We start from the raw sequence: 20,875 nt of genomic DNA, 5'->3' as shown, positions 1-20,875 counted from the left end.
GTTGTGGACTTTGTTTATGTGCCTCAGCCTAGATTCGAACAGTGTGTGTCCTACCAGGTATAATTCGCAGCAGTTGTGTGCGTGTCCTATCAGGTATAATTCGTAACATGAGCTACAGCATCCGATGAAGTGAGCTGTAGCTCACGAAAGCTTATGCTCAAATAAATTGGTTAGTCTCTAAGGTGCCACAAGTACTCCAGGCTACTCTCTCCCTCTCCTCGTCCCTGTGGCTCGTAAACTAACCAGGGAAAGGTGGGGAGATAGGAGGAAACCTGAAGCGGTTGCAAGGGCATATGTGGCGCCCGTAAGAGAGTAACGAGGGCAGAGCAGATGGTTGGTTCCTTTTTCTCCCACAGGGTGATCGCTGGAAATAATACATTGGAACCTGAACATCATGAACTCAATGTACCTTTTTATGGGATAGTATTCATGCAAATTACTTCCCAAATTGCGTTGTAGAGTTAGTTTCAAAATTAGGGCTAATTCTGGTTTCTGGGTATAGTGTAAATAAAAAGGTGTGCATAGGAGAATTACAGGGGAGAGATTGCTCCACCCACGGGCAATCAATTGGGGCTCTCAACATCTCTCTAGTCATTATTAGCGTCTTCACTCTGGAGACTTGTATGGGCTCATGAATTTGGGAGATCAGGGGAACTGAATAATGGCCTCCATGGTCACATTTCCAAATCCCTTTGCTTCTAAGAGATCTTGTAAATAATTTGAGGAAAAACGGTGTTCTGATTTTGGTTTGAATTCTGGTTTAAACACTGTAATTTCTGGAGTATTTAAAGAATGCACAGAAGTAAGTTTCCAGATTGGCTCCTCTTTCTTGGTAGGATGATGTTAAAGAAAGGGTATGTCTTCAAATAGAACACACTTAACCATAAAGAAATTTCTAAAGATTTGAGGGCTGGTTTTGGGTCCTGCAGAAAGCATTAGAATGCTTTAAAAAAAAAAGTTTAAAATACCAGTTCTAATTACTCCATTTGATCAACTAAAGCACAGCCACTGCTGGGTCTAGGGATCTCTTTCCTATCAGAAGCTGAAGTAGGACTCTAGCTCTACCTCCTACAAGAAATAGGAAAAAAGCTCTGGTTTCATGGCAGTGTTCTGCTACACTTACCTGTTACCTTTTTTCCTCATAGAATAAAACTTACTTCTGAGAAACAAAGGAAAATACTGTAATAGCAAAGTGGGTTGTTATAGTGTATTTGGTTTCTATTATTTGTATTCTGTTCCCTTGGTGTATTTAGGAGCAACTTTGCCACTGGTTTTCTGAAGTGAAAAGAGGAGAGTCACATACAACACTTGGTCTATAGTAGAATTATATTTTCAGTTCAGTGGAAATTGTACAGCAGCTTAACTGAGGGTGTAATTAGTCATTTGACTGGAAAACTATTGCTACATTTGACAACTGTTAAATGTTAATATTGACCATGTTGGTCAGTAACAAATTCAATTTTGCAATGGTAGGGGGAAAGTGTTTGTTTTCTGAGTATAACAAAAAAGGAATGAATTATAGTAAAAATAAATTAAATGTTTTTAAGATATCTATATACCCTTTCAGTTGTTGGAGCTGTAAATATTAAAAGTATGTTCTACACAGTATTTAATATTTCTTTAAATAGTTATTTTGAAAGAGATGAGTTATCAGAGCCAAAAACAGATTTTTGGAGAAACATTAAATTCTCTACTCATTGTCTTAAATAAATATGGAAAACTTATAAAATATACCAAATATGTCTAAAACAAATAGGATGGTTCTTTTAAATACCCTTGTTTACACAGCAGGACATCTTAATGGTTACATCAATTTACATAGGTTTCAGAGTAGCAGCCATGTTAGTCTGTATTCGGAAAAAGGAGTACTTGCGGCACCTTAGAGACTAACAAATTTATTTGAGCATAAGCTTTCGTGAGCTACAGCTCACTTCATCGGATGCATTCAGTGGATTTACATAGTGATCAATGGCTCAATGTCTAGTTGGCAGCTGGTATCAAGCAGAGTGCCCCAGGAGTCAGTTTTGTTCAACATCTTTATTAATGATCTCTATGATGGGATTAATTGCACCCTCAGCAAGTTCACAGATGACACTAAGATGGGGGGAGAAGTAGATATGCTGGAGGGTGGGATAGGGTTCAGAGTGACCTAGACAAATTGGAGGATTGGGCCAAAAGAAATCTGCTGAGGTTCAACAAAGACAAGGAAGGAAGCACTTAGGAAGGAAGAATCCCATGCACTGCTACAGGCTGGGGACTGACTGGCTAAGCAGCAGTTCTGCAGAAAAGGACCTGGGGATTACAGTGGATGAGAATCTGGATATGAATCAGCAGTGTGCCCTTGTTGCCAAGAAGGCAAATGGCATATTGGGCTGTATTAGTGGGAGCATTGCCAGCAGATTGAGGAAAGTGATTATTCCCCTCTATTTGGCACTGATGAGGCACACCTGGAGTATTATGTCCAGTTTTGCTCCCCCCACTACAGAAGGGATGTGGAGAAACTGGAGAGAGTCCAGCAGAGGGCAACGAAAATGATTAGGGGGCTGGGGCATATGACTTACGCGGAGAGGCTGAAGGAACTGGGGTTATTTAGTCTTCAGAAGAGGGAGGGGGGATTTGATAGCAGCTTTCAACTACTTGAACTGGGGTTCCAAAGAGGATGGAGCTAGGCTGTTCTCAATGGTGGCAGATGACAGAACAAGAAGCAATGGTCTCAGGTTGCAGTGTGGGAAGTCTAGGTTGGATATTAGGAAACACTATTTCACTAGGAGGGTGGTGAAGCTCTGGAATGGGTTACCTAGGGAAATGGTGGAATCTCCATCCTTAGAGGTTTTTAAAGCCCGGCCTCACAAAGCCCTGGCTAGGATGATTTAGTTGGTGTTGGCCCTGCTTTGAGCAGGAGATTGGATTAGATGACCTCCTGAGGTCCCTTCCAACCCTAATATTCTATGATTTCAAACACATTTTTTAAAAGGATAGCTTTTAAATACATGCAGCTGATTTACCACCTGATTGACAGTTTTAAAGATGGTCACATTTTCAACCTAAAATACTTGATGTAACGAGACAAATGTTTATATTCCCCACATGTATGGTCATATTATAATTTGCCTAAAATATACTTTGTTTGCTTGGCAAAGTTACCTCAAACTGGGCTACTGTGTTGCATGTTCACAATTATATCCTTAGCAAATGAATCCTGCAGACTTATGGGGTATATAAGAATATTTTTAAAATACTTTTAAGATACAAGAATTTGAACACAGAAAAGGAAATTGATCCATATTTAAGAAATTGATCATCAATCCTTCACATAAAAAGCAAATAATCTTGTAAAGCTTCCAATTCAGAGGTTTAAGAGCAGGTATCAGGAAAGAGTAGAGTTATAAAGTGTCAGTTTTGATAGCATGTCAATCACTGAGACCGCTAAAACAAAGCCAGCACAGAACCAGTGCTTCGGTTCTTATCTGATCATTAACTGATGCTCAAAGCATCAATTTAAAGACTGGGACACAAATTTATCTTAAGAGGTCTGACAAGAGTTTAATTCCAGGGATCTATAGAACTTCATTTGTTCTGCCCCGGAGTGCTAAATGGATAGAACAGTTAAAATATCGTTTTTTTTTCTAAAACTAGATATTGAATTCATCTACAGGAACTCAAAGCCACTCATCTTGGCTGTAATGAAAGTAAACAGTGTTCAAACATATTGTAATGAAAGTAAACAGTGTTCAAAGATTGAGATCTTGATTACATGGACAACTTTTAAATTAAAAAAATACAGGTTTCACCATTTTTATTAAAGACATTCACTTACAGTTTGTAAAAAAAAATCCTAAACATACATAAAAGTTCTATCCAAGAAGAGATAACGAATGAAAGTATCCCACCCCTTGCAACGTTACAATACAAATTCAAAATTATACAATTTAAATTGGCTTAATCTTGAAATGTAATCCAATGAGACTGAAGACTAGACACTTAAGGTCCTGCACCAGATAGTAAAACACTCGTAACCCTTCTGGATCCCTAAAGGACAAAAAACAAACATTAGTTTTCAAGTCTTTTCAAGAGTAGTTTCTAAAACTAAATGCATAAAAAAAAGCCAGTGCTAAGATTGTTCTGTTTCATCAGTGACCGTCTTAAAACATCATGGTTCAGTCTGGTACAGCTTTTTACTGTGGTAAATTGATAGTTACACATGCTTAGACTGAAGGACACATACTGTAAGTCTGGCCCACATTCACTACTTTACTTTTAAAAGGTAAAGCCTTTTTGTTCCACATATTAGTTTAATATCGTCACAGACTTTTAGGAACATGTGTTACAGAATCTTTTTAGTTTAGCTTAGGGATGAACTACTGTTCCTGTTGAAGTAAATGGGAGTTCTGCCATAGACTTAACAGGGCAAGGATTTCACTGTAAGAGTTTATAATTTCTTATTTTTTCAGACTCTTAATACATTTTGGGGGTTTTATGCACAGATAATATTTTATAATTCACAGAGGTAGTCTGCAAAATACCTTGCAGGTCATTTTTCTACACTACAAAAGAATGAGATTCTGCAGTGTAATAATTACCAGAGGATCCTCCAAAAGAGTCAGTTTGAGTCAACAGAAGTTTTTGAATGATAATGATCATCATGTATTAATGAGTGATCCCAATGTAGATTTATAAATTGGTTGTAGTTACAATAGAGATTCCTGATTAATGACACCATTTTGGCAAAACGGGAATTATTCTCTACAAACTACGTACTTGGATTGATTTACGTCAATAAGCGATCCGATTTTTGATGTGGTAAAAGAGATGTGTTCATCACCGATTACAATTTCAAGCTCCTAGAAAATAAATAAAAAAAACAGTCAAATAGCAGAACTGCTTGAAAATTATGCTGGTTGATAGGAACAGTTTAAGCAGTGAGATAAAATGGTTTTACATTTAAAAACAGCAAATCTCATTATATGTGACAAACACCCAGGCACGCGCACTTTCAGAGTAAACTGTTCTACTACTCAGTGTTAAGTTTCACATATTTACTGATCTGTTAAAAATAAGATTCTAGTGGACCTTTCAGTTTACAAATAATGTTAAATACCCAGTTATGCTTATGACAAGCAACCAAATCCAAATTAAAACAATGTTAATAACGCAAGCAGAAAAGCTACTAACCTGCCGACCAACTCTGTCAGGTGGAGGCCATAAGGCATCATCTTCTTTTGTGATTTCACTGTCATCAATTATTCTCTTCAGTTCCTCCATCACACTCTTGTGTACATAGGCCTACAAGCAACATTTAAACATATCTTAATATACACCAAAGAGCTGATGCATACGCACAGAAAAGTACTTAATGTTTGAAAGTTGACATGCTGAAGACATTTTTAAAGTATTTCAGGCCCCTGAATCTCTGAACAAGAACACACGCTTTCAAAATGCAGAAAGCTCTTATGAGGATTTTCAATAATCAAATGCGTACAACTAATAAGAGGATGAACTATCAGCTTTCATAAGAAGTTAGAGAAACTGTCAAGACAGCTCTCCATATTACAAATATATATGACCATAAGTCCAAATTCTGACAACACTTATTCAGTTGAGTTACCCTTTCTTGGGCATGAAATCAATGGGAATACATGCATAAATAAGGAGCATTCAGGCATGTAAGGGTTTGCAGAAGCAGGCTATTATTCTGCTCCAAAAATTGGTTGTAGAAAAGTTGTTATGTCTAATCTATTTACAAAAGTTATTCTTCCTTATTCTATCTAGGATGAGCTGAGCATGAATGAAGTGCTCTTTTATTAGCCTTCTTGTAGGTTACAGAAAGCATTAACAAAACAGAATTTGTTCCGATGTTATGGATGTTACCATGCTAGAAGTGTTGAATGCACTCAGATAAATAGCTGACACCAAGCATTTAGTTGATCCTGGTCAACTCTTCTAGTCATGAAGAAGTAAAAGGCCCAGTCACTTTTTCTGGAAGGGACCCAGATTAGGAGGATCTAGTCTCAGGGGAGAAGAGAAAAGTGCATGTATGGGAGTAGTGACTCTACGGCATGTTCTCTGCTCCCCATCCCCTGTTTTGACTAGGGTGTACAACTAAGCAAGAAACAATAATGAACAATAACCTTTAAAAAAAAATTAGACGTGACAACTTTTTTACACTCAAAATAATATTACAATACCATTTATGCCAGATAAAACTAATTCCTAAAGTAAATAAGAACACAGGGAGAAAGGTGGCATCAGAAAAGGAAACAACAGAAAGGATGATTAAAGCACTGAACTAAGATTCAGGTAACAAGGATTCAATGCATGGCTTTGGCACAAACTGTGTAACCTGACTGAATGACCAAAGTCAACTGGAAACTTCCCTATGACTGCAATGGGCTTTGGATCAGGCCCTTAATTTTTCTCCATATGCAAAGTAGTTATAATCTGTCATAGAAATGGTAAGAGGATGAATTAATCAAATCAATTCCTGTTTGTGAGGTCATTATGTTGGATCATATTAAAGAAGTTCTGTATTAAAATCACAGATGAGTTTGATTCCCCATAATTAGTAATACCCTGGAATTTAAACTAAAAGGTCTCTTGGTTTTTGGTACTGTTTCTCTCCCTCTCTGTGTGAAACTTGCAAGCTGCTAATTGTGTTAGTACATTCTAAGACAGAGTCTGTTCTCAAAGCAATTCTTTGCAACAACAACTACTCACACAGAGAGAGACTCAAAGCAATACTCTGTAACAACAGAAACAGCACCCAGAGACTCCCCGCCCTTTTGTGTATTCATCTCGCTTTGTTAACAATTGTGATTAAAATACAGATAGAGGATGCATGTGGATGGATGCTTGGTGTGGATAGTAACTGAATGATCAGGGATGTGCCAGCCTAAGAATCCAGTGTCCATCGGCTGAAGAAGGCATTAAGTGGAAATAACCAGAGGACCCCCGGAGGACAGACTGGAATCCACCCAACAGCCTCAAGGATGGGAGAACCAAAGAACAAGATAACATCTGGCAGCACGGAGCCATCAGGAATGTGCCATCTGCTGACTGATTCAGCAACAGCATGATGAAGCAATTCCCACAGACTGGCATAGGAAGAAATTCCTATAAAAATGGACTCTAGAAAGTGAGAACTTAGGGGTCTGATTCTGCAAACCAACTTCCAGGAACATCAGATGAGCATCTGACAAGGCCCTGGCTCCCTCCTCATCTCCAGGCCACCTGGCCAGTGGCTTGGCATGAGCAACTCTAAGGCTGGTAACTATTATAACAACCTTGCAGAACCTGTGTGTGTGTGTGTGTATGAATGAATGTGTAAATAAATATGAAATTGAATGGAATGTTATCGCTATAACTAACTGCTTACTAAGATTCTTTCTGTATTCACAATAAATGTGGCATTTTGTCTTTTCCCCTTTAATAAGATCCTGCTGGTTTTTATTTTATTGGTATAACAATTAGATATTATGGTGATGGCGCCATATGGGGTAACTATAGCTAAAAAGCAGTTTAAAAGGAATGCTCACTTTGATTAAGTGTTAAAAGCCAATTATATACATTCATGAAAACCACTTATTTGGTTCAGATTTATTTGCAGAGCATTCAAAGATACGGTATTTGTGTATTTGAGTAAACATACCTCTTTTCTGATCATTACATCATTTTTGTAATTGCTGTTGTTGGCATATCTCAGTTTTCCTGTTAAAATAAAGATGAATATTAGATTCAAACTACAATAGACAATGTTCTGCGATGGTCTATATTCAAGGATTGTAAAATGTAATAAAAAAAAGTGTGTGTTTGTATGGAAAGCCACATAAAGGGAAGAGTTTCAGAGTAGCAGCCGTGTTAGTCTGTATCTGCAAAAGGAAAAGGAGTACCTGTGGCACCATAGCGACTAACCAATTTAATTGAGCATAAGCTTTCGTGAGCTACAGCTCACTTCATCGGAAATGAGCTGTAGCTCACGAAAGCTTATGCTCAAATAAATTGATTAGTCTTTAAGGTGCCACATGTCCTCCTTTTCCTTTTATAAAAGGAAGAGCGAGCCACTGTTAGTGTGTGTTAAGTAGGTTGACTCAGCCTTTTATCTTTCCAGTGCTTAAATTGGACAATACCTCTACAAACTGAGGTTCTATTATATAATGGTAAATGTTGTATTTTTGGTACTTGTATGGTAGTGATTTTTTAAGATTGCTAATACTTCCTAATTAAACAGCTATAAAAACAAATCAATTAAATTGTTGCATAAAGATTTCCTCCAATGCCCTTGTCAAAATTTATATTCTGTCCTCCCTGTTGTGGGGACAAGTTGCAGGTCTGGCTGCCATTCCCACATCTTAGAGGGTGCTGTATTTTGATTCTGGATCACCTGAAAGTCATTTTGGATCCTGCGTATGAAAGCTGCTATATAGATGTAGGCCAGAGGTAGTCAATTATTTTATGTCAAGGTCCAAATTTCTTGGTCAAGGTATAGTCAAGGTCCAGACTCCAGAAAAAAGAACAAAACAACAACAATTATGATAATAAGCAAATAAAAAGATTTCTGGGTCCGTTCAAAAAATGTCTGGCAGTTCAGATTTGGCCCATGGTCTGCCTATTGACTACCCCGATGAAGGTCATCATCATTTGTTCCTGAAGTTTTTCAACAAAGGGACTCAGTTTATTCTAGGGTTCGTGCAGGTGGACCCATTCACAAGGTAGCTATTAGCTGAATACTCATCTGTAGAAGTGTTGCAGCTGCACAAGCCTCCCATAGCCTCTTCTCTGCTGAGAGGAAGAGCTGTAACTCACAAAGTTGGCAGTCCTGGCCAGGGAAGGAATGTAGCCAGGTTATCCAGGAAGATGCAGATTCAGGATATCTCCAGGCAGCCTATGCTGGTAGGATTCCATAAGAACCCCATCTATACTTTACAGCTGTCCTTACCTGGCTAGGTGGAGCTCCCTCAGCTGATTCAGATTGTGTGCAATTTAGAATCTCCTGTGGTAGCAGAGCTCAATGAAAGAAATCAAATACATTGGTGTATTAAATATTTACTAAGAAACTAAACCTGTTCCTAAATCCCTTTTTAGCAGACTATTACTGATGCATAAAGCATTGGAAGGCAGGAGTTGTAAATGTTTAAATAGCTGCAATGGACTTTATTTGTATTTTCTATTATTTCAAAACTACGCAACTGATTAGAGGGCTTGCACTACAATTATACTGGGAAATATGGCAATTAACTGCACTAGCAACATTTAATGATCACTTCTGAATTCGCTAGTAACAAGATTTTTTTGTAATAGGTTAATATAATTATGACCAACACTTTGACAATATTTAGTCAAAGAAATCAGATTTTACCTATTATTTTAAGGGACAACACCAAGTGAAGATAAATATCACTTTTGAATGTTTAGAACTCTTATTATTTTGTATTATTATAGTACCCCATCATAGCTGGTACCCAAACGTACCAGGTGCAGTTTAGCACCTCCTGGATGTAGTACATACACAGTAACAATCAGTCATCAGCACCAGGGTGGGGGGGCTAGAGCACTATGGCCCTCCTGCTTTTTATAAGTGGACAGGACTGGCCCATTCACTTTTCACCACAGGTGCACCTCCTCTTCCCCATGATGCCCCATGAGTAGCTGGAGCCCAGCTGGGGAGCCCGGGCAGCGGGGGATGCCACAGACCCTCCACTTGCCTGGGGTGGGAGGGCCGAAAGCAGTCCCCAGCCCATGTCCCTGAGCCTGGGCCCCCCCGCCCAGGGCAGGTGGAGGGTCCACGGCCCCTCACAGCTGCCTGGCCATGCGTCTCTTACCATGGCTGGGCTGCGGCTCCGAGACCCCATCCCTGGGCTGGAGCCAGGTTGGGGATAGAGCCACACATGCAGCTGTGGGGAGCCGTGAACCCTCCACCTCCCCTGGCCAGGGGCACAGACACTCTGGGCTGCTCTCTGCCCTCCCCTCTCCGAGGCAGGTAGAGGGTCCCTGGCTCTTGGCCCACTCCAGCTTCCGGCTTGGCCGGGGCAGAGCCTCAGGCAGAAGGGGCAGGGCCACAGAGGAGGCGGGGGGCCATGGCTCCCCAGCTTTTGGGAAGACTCCACCGGGGCTGCAATCAGTACTTGCAGATTAAAAAACCCCAAGCAGTCAAAGGATGGAGAAAAGGCAGTATTCTCTCTATTTTACTGATGGGGAAGGAAGGCACAGGTAGATTAAGCGACTTGCTCAAGGTCACACAGGAGGATTCTGTGGCAGTGCCAGGAATTGAATCCAGATCTTCCAAATCCCAGTCCAGTGCCGCCTTCTCCTTCCTATATACCCCCTGTTCAGTTCCCCTCCCGTTTGTGTGGGTCTTTCACAAAGCAGCAGGGGAAGAGAAAAACCTCTACAAATAAGTGATGGTAGCAGCGAAAGCACAACGATTGCCAGGGGGGCCTGGGGCAGCTTCGTAGCTGAGACGACATCCGATGAAGTGAGCTGTAGCTCACGAAAGCTCACGCTCAAATAAATTGGTTAGTCTCTGAGGTGCCACAAGTCCTCCTGTTCTTTTTGCGAAGACAGACTAACACGGCTGCTCCTCTGAAACCACTTCAATTAAAGCTGGGGGCCGCGTAGCAGCCACAACTTGGGACTCGGCGGTCACTGCCCGGGCAGTGCCCGCAGACCCCCGCCTTTCGGGTCCGTGGGCGCACATCTCGCCCTTCTCCTGTCCGTCCCCCGGAAGAGCCCCTCCGCCCCGGCCCGCCCCGGCCCCGGCAGCCATGTGCCACCCCCTTCGCCAGGGAGCCAATGCGCTTTGCCCCGCTCCCCCGCGGGCCCCCGGCCCTCACCGTCCGGCCGGAACTCGAACTCCAGGAACTCGTGGCCGAATTTCCCCTTGTGCCCCACGTAATAGCGCAGGTAGAAATCGCTCCCCATGGCCACTCGACTCCGCTCCGACCGCCGAGAAACCGGCATGCACCGCGCGTCCGGCCCGCGAGACCAGACAGCCCCACAACAACGCTGCGCAGGGGCGGGAGCGGAGGGGCAGCTTCCGGGCAGGCGCAGAGTAATGACGCAATGCCGGAGGCTCGGCGGCTTAGTTGCGCGTGCTCAGTAGCAGCTTTTGAAGCTGCTGCCCTCACTCTGCTCTTGCTCCGGTTCGGTTCTGCCGGTGCTCCTTAGCGGGGTCCAAAGGGGCAAATCGGAGGGGGGAATGGACTGGCGGGCGGGGGGTGTCAAGCAGCTGGGGCCAGGAGATCGGCTTCAGGGCAAAATCAGGGCTTGGGGTGGGGTTAGGAGCTGGGGTTCAGCCCAGGGGGTGGCGCTGCCAGACTGTGACGGGGCAAAACCCCAGCATGGGGGGGTAACAGTTACCCCCGCTGAGATCAGCCACCTGCTGTGTTTGCAAAAATACGGGGGCAGAGGGGCTTTTTTATTTCCCTTCTCACAGGATAGTACATCTCAGCATGGGCTTCCCAAGGCTGGGTTCTTAAAGGCACAGGCATCCCAATGCGTAAATAGGGCAGCTCTCTCTGTCTGATATAATGTGCTGAGGTGCTACAGGACAGTGGCTCTCAACCTTTTCAGGTTATTGTACCCCTTTCAGGAGTCTGATTCGTCTTGTGTACCCCCAAGTTTCACCTCACTTAAAACCTAGTTGCTTATACAATCAGATATAAAAATACAAGTGTTATAGCACACTAATATGGACAAATGGCTGACTTTCTAATTTTTACCATATAATTATAAAATAAATCAATTGGAATATTAATCTTGAATTTACATTTCAGTGTATACTATACAGAGCAGTATAAACAAGTCATTATCTGTATGAAATTTTAGTTTGAGGCCCTGTCAAAATTTGCGACCCCAGCCCAGAGATTGTAACAGGTAAGATGTAGCAAATACTGAAGAAAGTAACAAATTCTGACTATGTACCAAAAAAAAATCGTTATGTGTCAATAATTGGGAGCAAAATTTACTGGTAGCAGCTTTTGATGTGACAGCAGAGGCAGCACACAACCTTTATGTCACATTCGCTCATGTCTGGCGCTGATTAGAGACTGCCCTGTAAATCACAAGGGAGCAAAGCGAAGACTAGGTACAATGGTGCAGAAGGGAAGAGAATCTGAATTGGTAGGAAGACAACAAAATGAAAAAAGAAAACAAAAATGATTAGGGGACTGGAACACATGACTTATGAGGAGAAGCTGAGGGAACTGGGATTGTGTAGTCTGCAGAAAAGAAGAATGAGGGGGGATTTGAAGCTGCTTTCAACTACCTGAAAGGGGGTTCCAAAGAGGATGGATCTAGACTGTTCTCAGTGGTAGCAGATGACAGAACAAGGAGTAATGGTCTCAAGTCACAGTGTGGGAGGTTTAGGTTGGATATTAGGAAAAACTTTTTCACTAGGAGGGTGGTGAAACACTGGAATGTGTTACCTAGGGAAGTGGTGGAATCTCCTTCCTCTGAGGTTTTTAATGTCAGGCTTGACAAAGCCCTGGCTGGGATGATTTAGTTGTGGATTAGTATGAAGTCAACACTAACTTCTTTGGAAACCGAGTTGCATCAAAACTATTTGCGTTTTCATTTCCCTTTCTCCAACAGCAAGCGGTGTCACTTCACACTTTAATTAACATTCACTGTATTAATAGGTTGCAGAGTAGCAGCCATATTAGTCTGTATTCGCAAAAAGAAAAGGAGTACTTGTGGCACCTTAGAGACTAACAAATTTATTTAAGCACAAGCTTTGAGCTGTAGCTCATGAAAGCTTATGCTCAAATAAATTTGTTAGTCTCTAAGGTGCCACAAGTACTCCTTTTCTTTTTGTATTAATAGTGGCGCTCCAGCCGCACCTGGTTTCCCTTCATAAAATCATAGAATATCAGGGTTGGAAGGGACCTCAGGAGGTCATCTAGTCCAACCCCCTGCTCAAAGCAGGACCAACACTCCAAAGCTATTTCATTCTCTCTTTGCTTTTGTGTGTTGTTTGTGAGGAGCAGAGTTATGGGGCTAAATCCGGAGCTGAGAGTGAATTTTCCCTGAGTAAAAACTGAACAGGCGTCTCAGGATTTGATCCACATGTGTTAGGAGTAAAACATCTATTCCTAGAGGAACTAGCTCCTCCCTGAAGAATTGCTCCCTACAGTATGTTATCTAGGGGTTGGTTCAGAATATTCCTAATGAAGATCAAGTGTTTGACACAAGTTCCATTAGTTAGAGTGCAGACAAAAATAAAAGCTATTTTTTTCATTTTGAGCCCAGTTACAGAAATTGTTAAATCCATGACCAGAGCCAGCAGCCTTGTTGTATGTTTGAAAGCTCTCGTGTGTTGCGGTCTAAATACAAGACAGAACAAGGCTTTAAGCAAGCAAGCAGGCTGGTCTGCCGACGGGCTGGTCTGCCAGCTTTCCACCCTCTCTTTTATTCTTTCTCTCCCCCTGCGCATTACATTCTCCAACAGATAAAAGGAATACACTGGCTTTGTATAATATTCTTATTTGCCAATTTCTATCTACCGCATTCCTTGCTCTCGGGCCTTGAGCCCAGTCCTGGGAGGCTTCCCACGGTTCATGTCATCTGGGCGAGATTCCAAGGTTCATGCCCTTGAGAGGAGCCGTGTGTGCACTGCTCCTACACAACACTCCGGGTGTGCCCTGAATGTTGCCAAGTGCATGAACCTTGCATGAATGCTACACTCGTGCATATGAAGACTTTTCCACTTGGACACCACTTTACCAATGCATTCCCTTCAATGAGGCTGTAGTTAATTGGATAATGAAATGTTGCTGGCTAGCATTAGGCTGTAAAATAACACTGGCTGTTAGGTTGTAATGTGAAAATGTTTCTATTTGAACTTTCCCTCACTACTTCAGATACTAGGCTCTTGAGAGCCTATCATATGCAGGCATTTGTTAAAATCAAGCACCCTGGAATATCAGGACCACTAAATTCCTATTTCTTTACAGCACCGTGTAATGAAAAAAGTTTCCTGTTGGCAAGCACCCATTCTATTCTTGAAAGTGACGCTTTTCCAAGTGCAAGGAAGGATTACTTCTGCTTGGGCAGGAGTTCTGCAAAGTGTTTTCATTTCAGATGTATAAAGGCAAAAATCAGAGGTTGCACACTAGATATCTTCTGCCTGTGAAAATTGCTTGCACTTTACCAAACTCCCCAGTTTAACCGGCATCCTGAATCTTTCTCTGCAAAGCTGCAATGCTTATATCCTCTGGCATTATACTGCTGCCTGACTAGGTAGACATCCTGGAATGCATCCGATGAAGTGAGCTGTAGCTCACGAAAGCTTACGCTCAAATAAATTTGTTAGTCTCTAAGGTGCCACAAGTCCTCCTTTTCTTTTTGTGGATACAGGCTAACATGGCTGCTACTCTGAAACCTGTCTCCTAGTGAGCAATGTTCCCTCTAATTTTTGACAGGCCATGTGCACAAAAAATTTCTTTGGTGCAAATTGTTGTGCTTCTGTGCAAATTTTTGTGTGCGTGGCGTATGTGTGCGGGGCTTAGGATCTGTGTGCGCACAGCTTAGAGGGAACGCTGCTAGTGAGGATTACACTGCCCAGCACTTGCTAACCCCCTGTTGGGTAAACACCTCTGTACTAAGGGAGTGAGCCCCCTAACCTGGGGGCAAGTGGTACCCACATCACACGCAGAGCTGCCGGAGGCCTCCAGCTCTTGCACTCCGGTCAGTTAAGTTTCACTGAATTGACACCTCTGCCCCGTTCCCTGGATTCCCCACGTGGAACGCTCCACCTCTCCCAGCATCCAGGACCTTGGGATCTTCCACGCATGCTCACTCGTTCCGCAAACAGTCAACGACAGCTTATTGAACCAGTGGAAGAGAACATTTGGGGGAAAGCCCGCCTCTTCCAATACCGTATATGGAAGAGTCCAGAGGGGGATGTGGGGGTGTGTGTGTCAGTGAATCAGTCCGAACCCTGAAATATGGGCGGGGGAGGCTGAGACCTTAAGCCTCGTCTATATTCTAGCTCCTTCTTCGCTGCTATTTGAGCTCCGGGGGCTTTCGTGAGGCGCGTGCGTTTCTCCCCCCACGATCACCATGGTTTGCTCCCCCCCCCTCACGCTGTTAAAACTGGCTTGATTTAACCGTCATAGGGCGATAAGGTACGTCACCACATAGCTGTATGTTGATTGGTTGGGTAGGTTCCAACCGTCAGTGTAGGGGTGAACGGCCGTTCCCGGCTGCGCTAGGGCTGGCGGGGAGCGCAGGGTTGGCGCTAGGGAGGCGGGAAAGGAGACCGCGGGACTGCCCTTCCGTAGCCGGCCGTTGTGAGCTGGTAACGGCGCCTGAGCCGACCCTATGTCTGGCAAGGGCAAGCCCTTGTCTAGCTGCAGCTGCCCGGAGCTGGCCGTGGGGCAGCGAGGCGGCGTGGGCGGCCGAGGTGCTACAGCCCGACTGCCCCAGGAGGAGTCTGAGGAGCAAGGAAGGGGCCGCAGGGCTAACCCCAGACTGGGGGACCCTGCCATTGTCAAGTCCCCCAGTGACCCCAAGCAGTACAGGTGAGGGGGAGGGGTCAGGCACCGCAGGGGAGGGGGGCGTGTTGGGAAGAAGGTGGAGGCACCGTCTCCCCTCCCACCCCCAAGCAGCACGGGGATGGTGCAGAGGGATAGGCGGTTCCCCTGCCTTATAGTAACCCTGGAAGAAGAAACTAAAACACACTTGTTCTCCTCGGCTCCCCCCCCCCCCCTTTCCAGTTGCTTCCATATCAGCAAACGTGAACTCATGAATAATTTAAAAACGTAGCAGGGTCACAGTGATGGTGCTTTAGTTCTCTGTGGCAGTGAAGGTCCTGCCCTCGATTAGTATGACTGTTTTTATTGGGAGTTGAGAAAGCAAAGCAGTGTTATCTGCCAGGATTCTTCATAAGGAATTTAACCTTTTCAACCCCCTCCTGCCCCTGCCTACTTGCTCCTTCTCCCCCTCAGCCTCTCTTTTCAGTGCTCTGTCTCGTGGTCATGGAGCATCAACCAAATACACTGTTAATGTTAAAAGAAAAGGAGGACTTGTGGCACCTTAGAGACTAACCAATTTATTTGAGGATAAGCTTTTGTGAGCTACACTCACTCACTAACACGGCTGCTACTCTGAAAACCTGTTAAGAAATTTTAACTCTGCTGGATGGTACCTATACAGCCTGTAGAGAAATGCTTGTCTCCGTCAGCCAGGGTTATTGATTTTTCACACTGGGCAAGTTGTTTCTAACTTGAAATTTTGAGCCTGGATAATTGGCATAAAATATTTTTTGAAGTCCCTGCTAGCAGCTGCAGAATAATGCACTTGTCCATTGACAGAAAAAAAAATCACCAAATTGTTGTGTCTTTACACTGTCTAACCAAAGCTAACTTATGGCAAACAAGGCCTGATCTACGCTCCATCTTTAGGTTGGTATACGTTGCCTTTTGTCAACCTGTTTGTGCATGTGTCTATACTCAGATTTGTTTCTGGCAGACATAAGAACCTAATTATTGCAATGCAGTTAAACTACGTGCCTGACCAGTGTAGAGAAATGGGTGATCTATTGAGTGTGCATGTAGATGGTGCATGATATGTATTGACCCTAACAGTGCTCCAGCAGCTGTCCCATAATGCCCTGTTTGCTGCAACAATTGCAGCTCTTATAACTGTAAATTCCACTGCCCAGGGGTCACAGAGACTGATGGTATTTTTGAAATGCCTTTTCCTGATTGGTTTCAGAGTGGTAGCTGTGTTAGTCTGTATCAGTAAAAACAGTGAGGAGTCCTTGTGCCACAAGGACTCCTCGTTGCTTTTCCTGATTGTCTACCTTGGTGAACCTGTCTAGGAACTCTTCCTTGTTATGTGCAACTAGCCAGCTGACTATGTGCAACTAGCCAGGCTCAACACACCAGACATGCTCTTGCCTGGAGTATACAAGAGATACTGGGTCTCCTGGGACTGTAGGGAGAAGAGGCTGTGGAAGCACAGCTATAGACCAGCTGTAGAAACGTGGACATCTATGAGGAGATTGCATGGGGGATGCAGGCAAAGAGATGCAACAGGAAGCAGAAATAGTGCTGCAGGAAAGCGAAGGAACTGCAGCTGGCATGCTACAAGACAAGGGAGGCCAATAATCAATCTAGTGGTGAGCTGCTGATTAGCTTTTACAACAAACTGTGCCATATTTGACAGAGGCCCCACCAGCACTGTGCAAACCACTGTGGATACCTTGGAGGAGTCTGAGATGTGGACCCCTGCCATGAACAGGGAAGAGGAGGAAGGGAGATGTGGGGTGTGGGAAGGGTGTCCAACCATACAAATCAAGACCTGTCTGAGACTCCACCATGGTCTAGTCAGTCCTGGCAACCAAATATGGATGAGCCCAATGAAGAGGAAGGGACCTTGGGTAAGCGTGTACATGCATTTTTCCATATGGTGCTTAAATATAAAGATGTCTCCCGGCCCATCCTCAAGTTAACAAGACACTGGTATAAACTTTTAGTAGTTTTACTCATACATGAAGAGATGGAGGTACAACAAATAGAGAGAGAGGGGTGGTATCTGCTTTTAGTTCCTCCGCTGGATTGGACATGGAGAGGGCCATGTGGAGCAGTTTATATACAGAAGAAGTCCCTTGTATCCTTCTGAGAGATCTCAGTGAAACGTTCATGGTGATATTCTGCTATCCTCTTCTGAAGGCTTCTAGGGATGGCTGCCTTATTTCTTCTTCTGCAGAAGATACTTTCCCACACCTCACCATGATGAGTTCAGCTGGCAGCATTGCACTAAGGAGGCTAGTGGCATGTTGGCCTGGGTGGCTTCATGATGCCAGTAACAGCTGTGCTGTCTGTGGCTTTGCTACACTCAGGAGTGAGATATCAGCTAAAACCACCACTGCCTATGGAAAATAATGCCAATATTCAGTGCCATTGCTCTATATGCATAGAATGGAATAGGGACCGAAATTTGATTGTTTCATGCAACCAGAATTCCTCCTCCACCCCCGGTGGGCCCATACTCACCATGGCTGGGGCTGAAGAGTGGTGCTGTGCAGAGATACTTCAAAGCTGAAATGTCAATAAGCAAGTCTTACTAAGTTTTTTATGGGCATAAGGGAAGCGAGTTTGAAACTTATTCCCTCTCTGTTGTGACTATAAATCCAATGATACATCTGCCTGTTTATCAGCAGCTTTCACTGTGGCTTTGAGGGGTTCCCCTTGCACAGCTGCAGAACATCTGATCCTGAAGAGGAGAAAGAAGAGGATTAGCTCAGCAAGATCTTGCAAGCCATTGCTGCTTCAGACCATGAACAAAGGTCCTGGAAAGCCAGTGTGACAGATGTTATGGAGAATGAAAAAGCAGATGGGGGAAGGCTAGGATTCCTAGGAGGAAGGGGAAAGGGAAATGCACCAAGACATAAAGGAGCTTTTCAGGCAGCAAACTCAAATGCTGCAGATGCTGGTTGCCCTACAGGCCCCAAAATCTCAGACTCCCCGCGCTTTGCAGTCCTTAGAGAGCTCTGTAGAAGCAGTCCTGAGACCCCAAAGCATATCATGTGGCATCATGGGCCACATCCTAATCCCTATGTGGACTGCAAGGAAAACCACTGCTTAACATACAACAATATAGGTCAGTATGTGTGTAGCACAAGGGATGACATTTGTATACTGAAATGGACAAATGTTTATTGCCTTTCCAATTCTAAAAATTCAGTTCAAAGTTTGTATTGCAGTGCTTACTGTTTTTTGCACATTGCTTTTCTGCACTGTTTTTGCCACTCAAATTTCTTATTTTTTAAATAATTATTCTTATTAGTTCACAACACATTTCAGAATGCATAGCAATGCTCAAAGCACAGAGTACGTGTAAATGTACAGCACTGCAAAACTCAAGAGGTTCTGGAAAACACCCCCCAGTCATATTTATAAATGTACAGCAAGCACCAGATAATTCATAGCTTTGGTAAAACATAATGTGTGTAAATATGCAGAAAGCACTACACATTTCCTAACAGCACTCAAAGCTTCAGGTCCACAGAACATTCCAGTACAGAGCACTGCTATCACTGACTGTTAAAGTGCTCTTTTAAAGCCTCACTCAACTGCATAGCTCCATGTTGAGCTCTTGTAATGGCTGTTGTCAGAGCAGACTTTGAACAGCCAATCTCCTCTTTCCATCCTTGTGACAGCTTTTTCCCCCTTTGCCTCACAAATATTATTTAGGTCACATGAGGTAACTATAACCATTAGAATATTTTTCTCATTGAGATCCAGTCTAGTGATTTAAACACCACCAGTGTCCCTTCACTCAACCAACAGCATGTTCAATTGTCATTCTGCACTTTCTGACCTGGTAATTGAGTCTTTCCTTGGTGTGGTTGAGGTGGCCAGTATACGGTTTTGTGAGCCCTAGGAGCAAGGGATAAGCTGGATCCACCAGAATCACTACTGGCATTTCAATAGCGCCAGTGGTAATCCACTGTCTGGGAAAGAATGTCTCTGCTTGCAGCTTTCTGATCTGTCTTGTGTTCTTAAAGATGTGGGTGTCATGCTTTCAGTGACTAGCATTCAGTTATGTATGGATAATCTTTTCCTTTCCATCTTCAGCTCAACTTGGAAAAAGTAAAGAACACTTGACCAAATAGCATCACTATTCAGCATTATCTAGCACTATTTGAGATTCCCACCTTAGTTTTGCTAGCTAAAACCCAATTGCTTTCACCAGTTCCTGAGTTAATCGCTGACCTTAATAATGGAAACTTTTTCCTGCTGTGTTTAGTAAACATCGTCAGTGTTGACCTGAAGATGGGAGTAAATAGAACAGTATTATTATATTCCCTTTTACTTATTTGGAGAAGTGTGTAAAGAAATACAAAGATCTAGAAAGGATAAAAACATGGATAGAAATAGCCAAAGAAGCTTAAGATTTCTGTCAAAATATTCTCTTCTGAAATTATACGGAAGCTACGTTGCTACACTTCATATAATTGTGTGCTCACCATGCTTATAACACTTGCAGCTCTATATAATTAAATCTTATGCTTCAGGGCTTCAGCTGGTTGCCTGCAGTGATCAGGCAGGAATTATTTCCCCTGTTGCACAGCTGGCTAGATTGCCTACAACTAGAGCTGGAACACCATTCAGGGTGAACCAGTGGTCTGAGGTGGCACAGAAGATTCTCTTTCTAGATGCCTGGCTGTGTGTCTTGCTCACATGCTTAGGGACACACTTACTATCCTATTTGGAGTTGGGAAGGAATTTTCCCACAGGTCAGATTGGCAGGGACTTTCTTTTTTCCCTGCTCTCCTCAGAAGCAAATGGTTTGGTTTCCTGCTGGGATCATCTGAGTATATCTTACCTAATAAATTCCCTGCCATTACAATATTTTTTTTTAAAAAAAAAATGGTAATTGGGATGATTTGGTAATTATGAGCCTGTCAGCCTGACATTGATCCTGGGCAAGATAATGGAGTGACTGATACGGTACTCAATAAATTATTAAAGGAGGTTAATGTAATTAAAGCAAATCAATATGGGTATATGGAAAATAGATCCTGCCAAACTAACTTGATATCTTTTTCTGATGAGATTACAAGGTTGGTTGATAAAGGTAATAGTGTTGAAGTAATATACTGAGACTTCTGAAGTGTTTTGACTTAATACCACACGACATTTGGATTAAAAAACTAAAATGATATAAAATGAACATGGCACACATTAAATGGATTTAAAACTGGCTAACTGAAATCAAGTGAGTGTTTTCCGGTGGGGTCCCACAAGGATTGGTTCTTGCCTCTATGCTATTCATCTTTTTTTATCAGCGACCTAAAAGAAAATATAAAATCATCACTGATAAAGTTTGCAGACACAGAAACCGGGGGAGTGGCACAGTGAATAGGACAGGT

The 20,875-nt window shown here is 43.1% G+C and overlaps 2 protein-coding genes across 2 annotated transcripts in view; one reads left to right on the top strand and one right to left on the bottom strand.

Annotated features, from left to right (window-relative positions):
• Positions 1 to 3,781: 3,781 nt before the first annotated feature.
• MAGOH (mago homolog, exon junction complex subunit) lies at positions 3,782 to 11,016 on the bottom strand. Its single transcript, XM_084635950.1, has 5 exons — positions 10,827 to 11,016; positions 7,646 to 7,704; positions 5,173 to 5,283; positions 4,759 to 4,841; positions 3,782 to 4,029 (listed from the first exon to the last, which is right to left on the bottom strand). The coding sequence occupies exons 1-5, from the start codon at positions 10,951 to 10,953 to the stop codon at positions 3,930 to 3,932; spliced, it is 480 nt and encodes a 159-aa protein (XP_084492076.1). The 5' UTR covers positions 10,954 to 11,016; the 3' UTR covers positions 3,782 to 3,929.
• A 4,181-nt stretch (positions 11,017 to 15,197) lies between these two features.
• Positions 15,198 to 20,875, top strand: part of LOC311525251 (nardilysin-like) — a gene marked incomplete at its 3' end in the record, with an annotated part of 85,970 nt that continues 80,292 nt past the window's right edge. Inside the window, exon 1 of the mRNA XM_084637204.1 lies at positions 15,198 to 15,515. Coding sequence (XP_084493330.1) covers positions 15,316 to 15,515 — 200 coding nt within the window. The 5' untranslated portion in view covers positions 15,198 to 15,315. The remainder of the gene's footprint in view (positions 15,516 to 20,875) is intronic.

Source organism: Lepidochelys olivacea, assembly GCF_965140295.1.
Source record: "Lepidochelys olivacea isolate rLepOli2 genome assembly, chromosome: 8".
Classification (NCBI taxonomy): Eukaryota; Metazoa; Chordata; order Testudines; family Cheloniidae; genus Lepidochelys; species Lepidochelys olivacea.
Note: the sequence above shows the minus strand (reverse complement) of the source record. Positions and strands in the feature narration are given on the sequence as shown.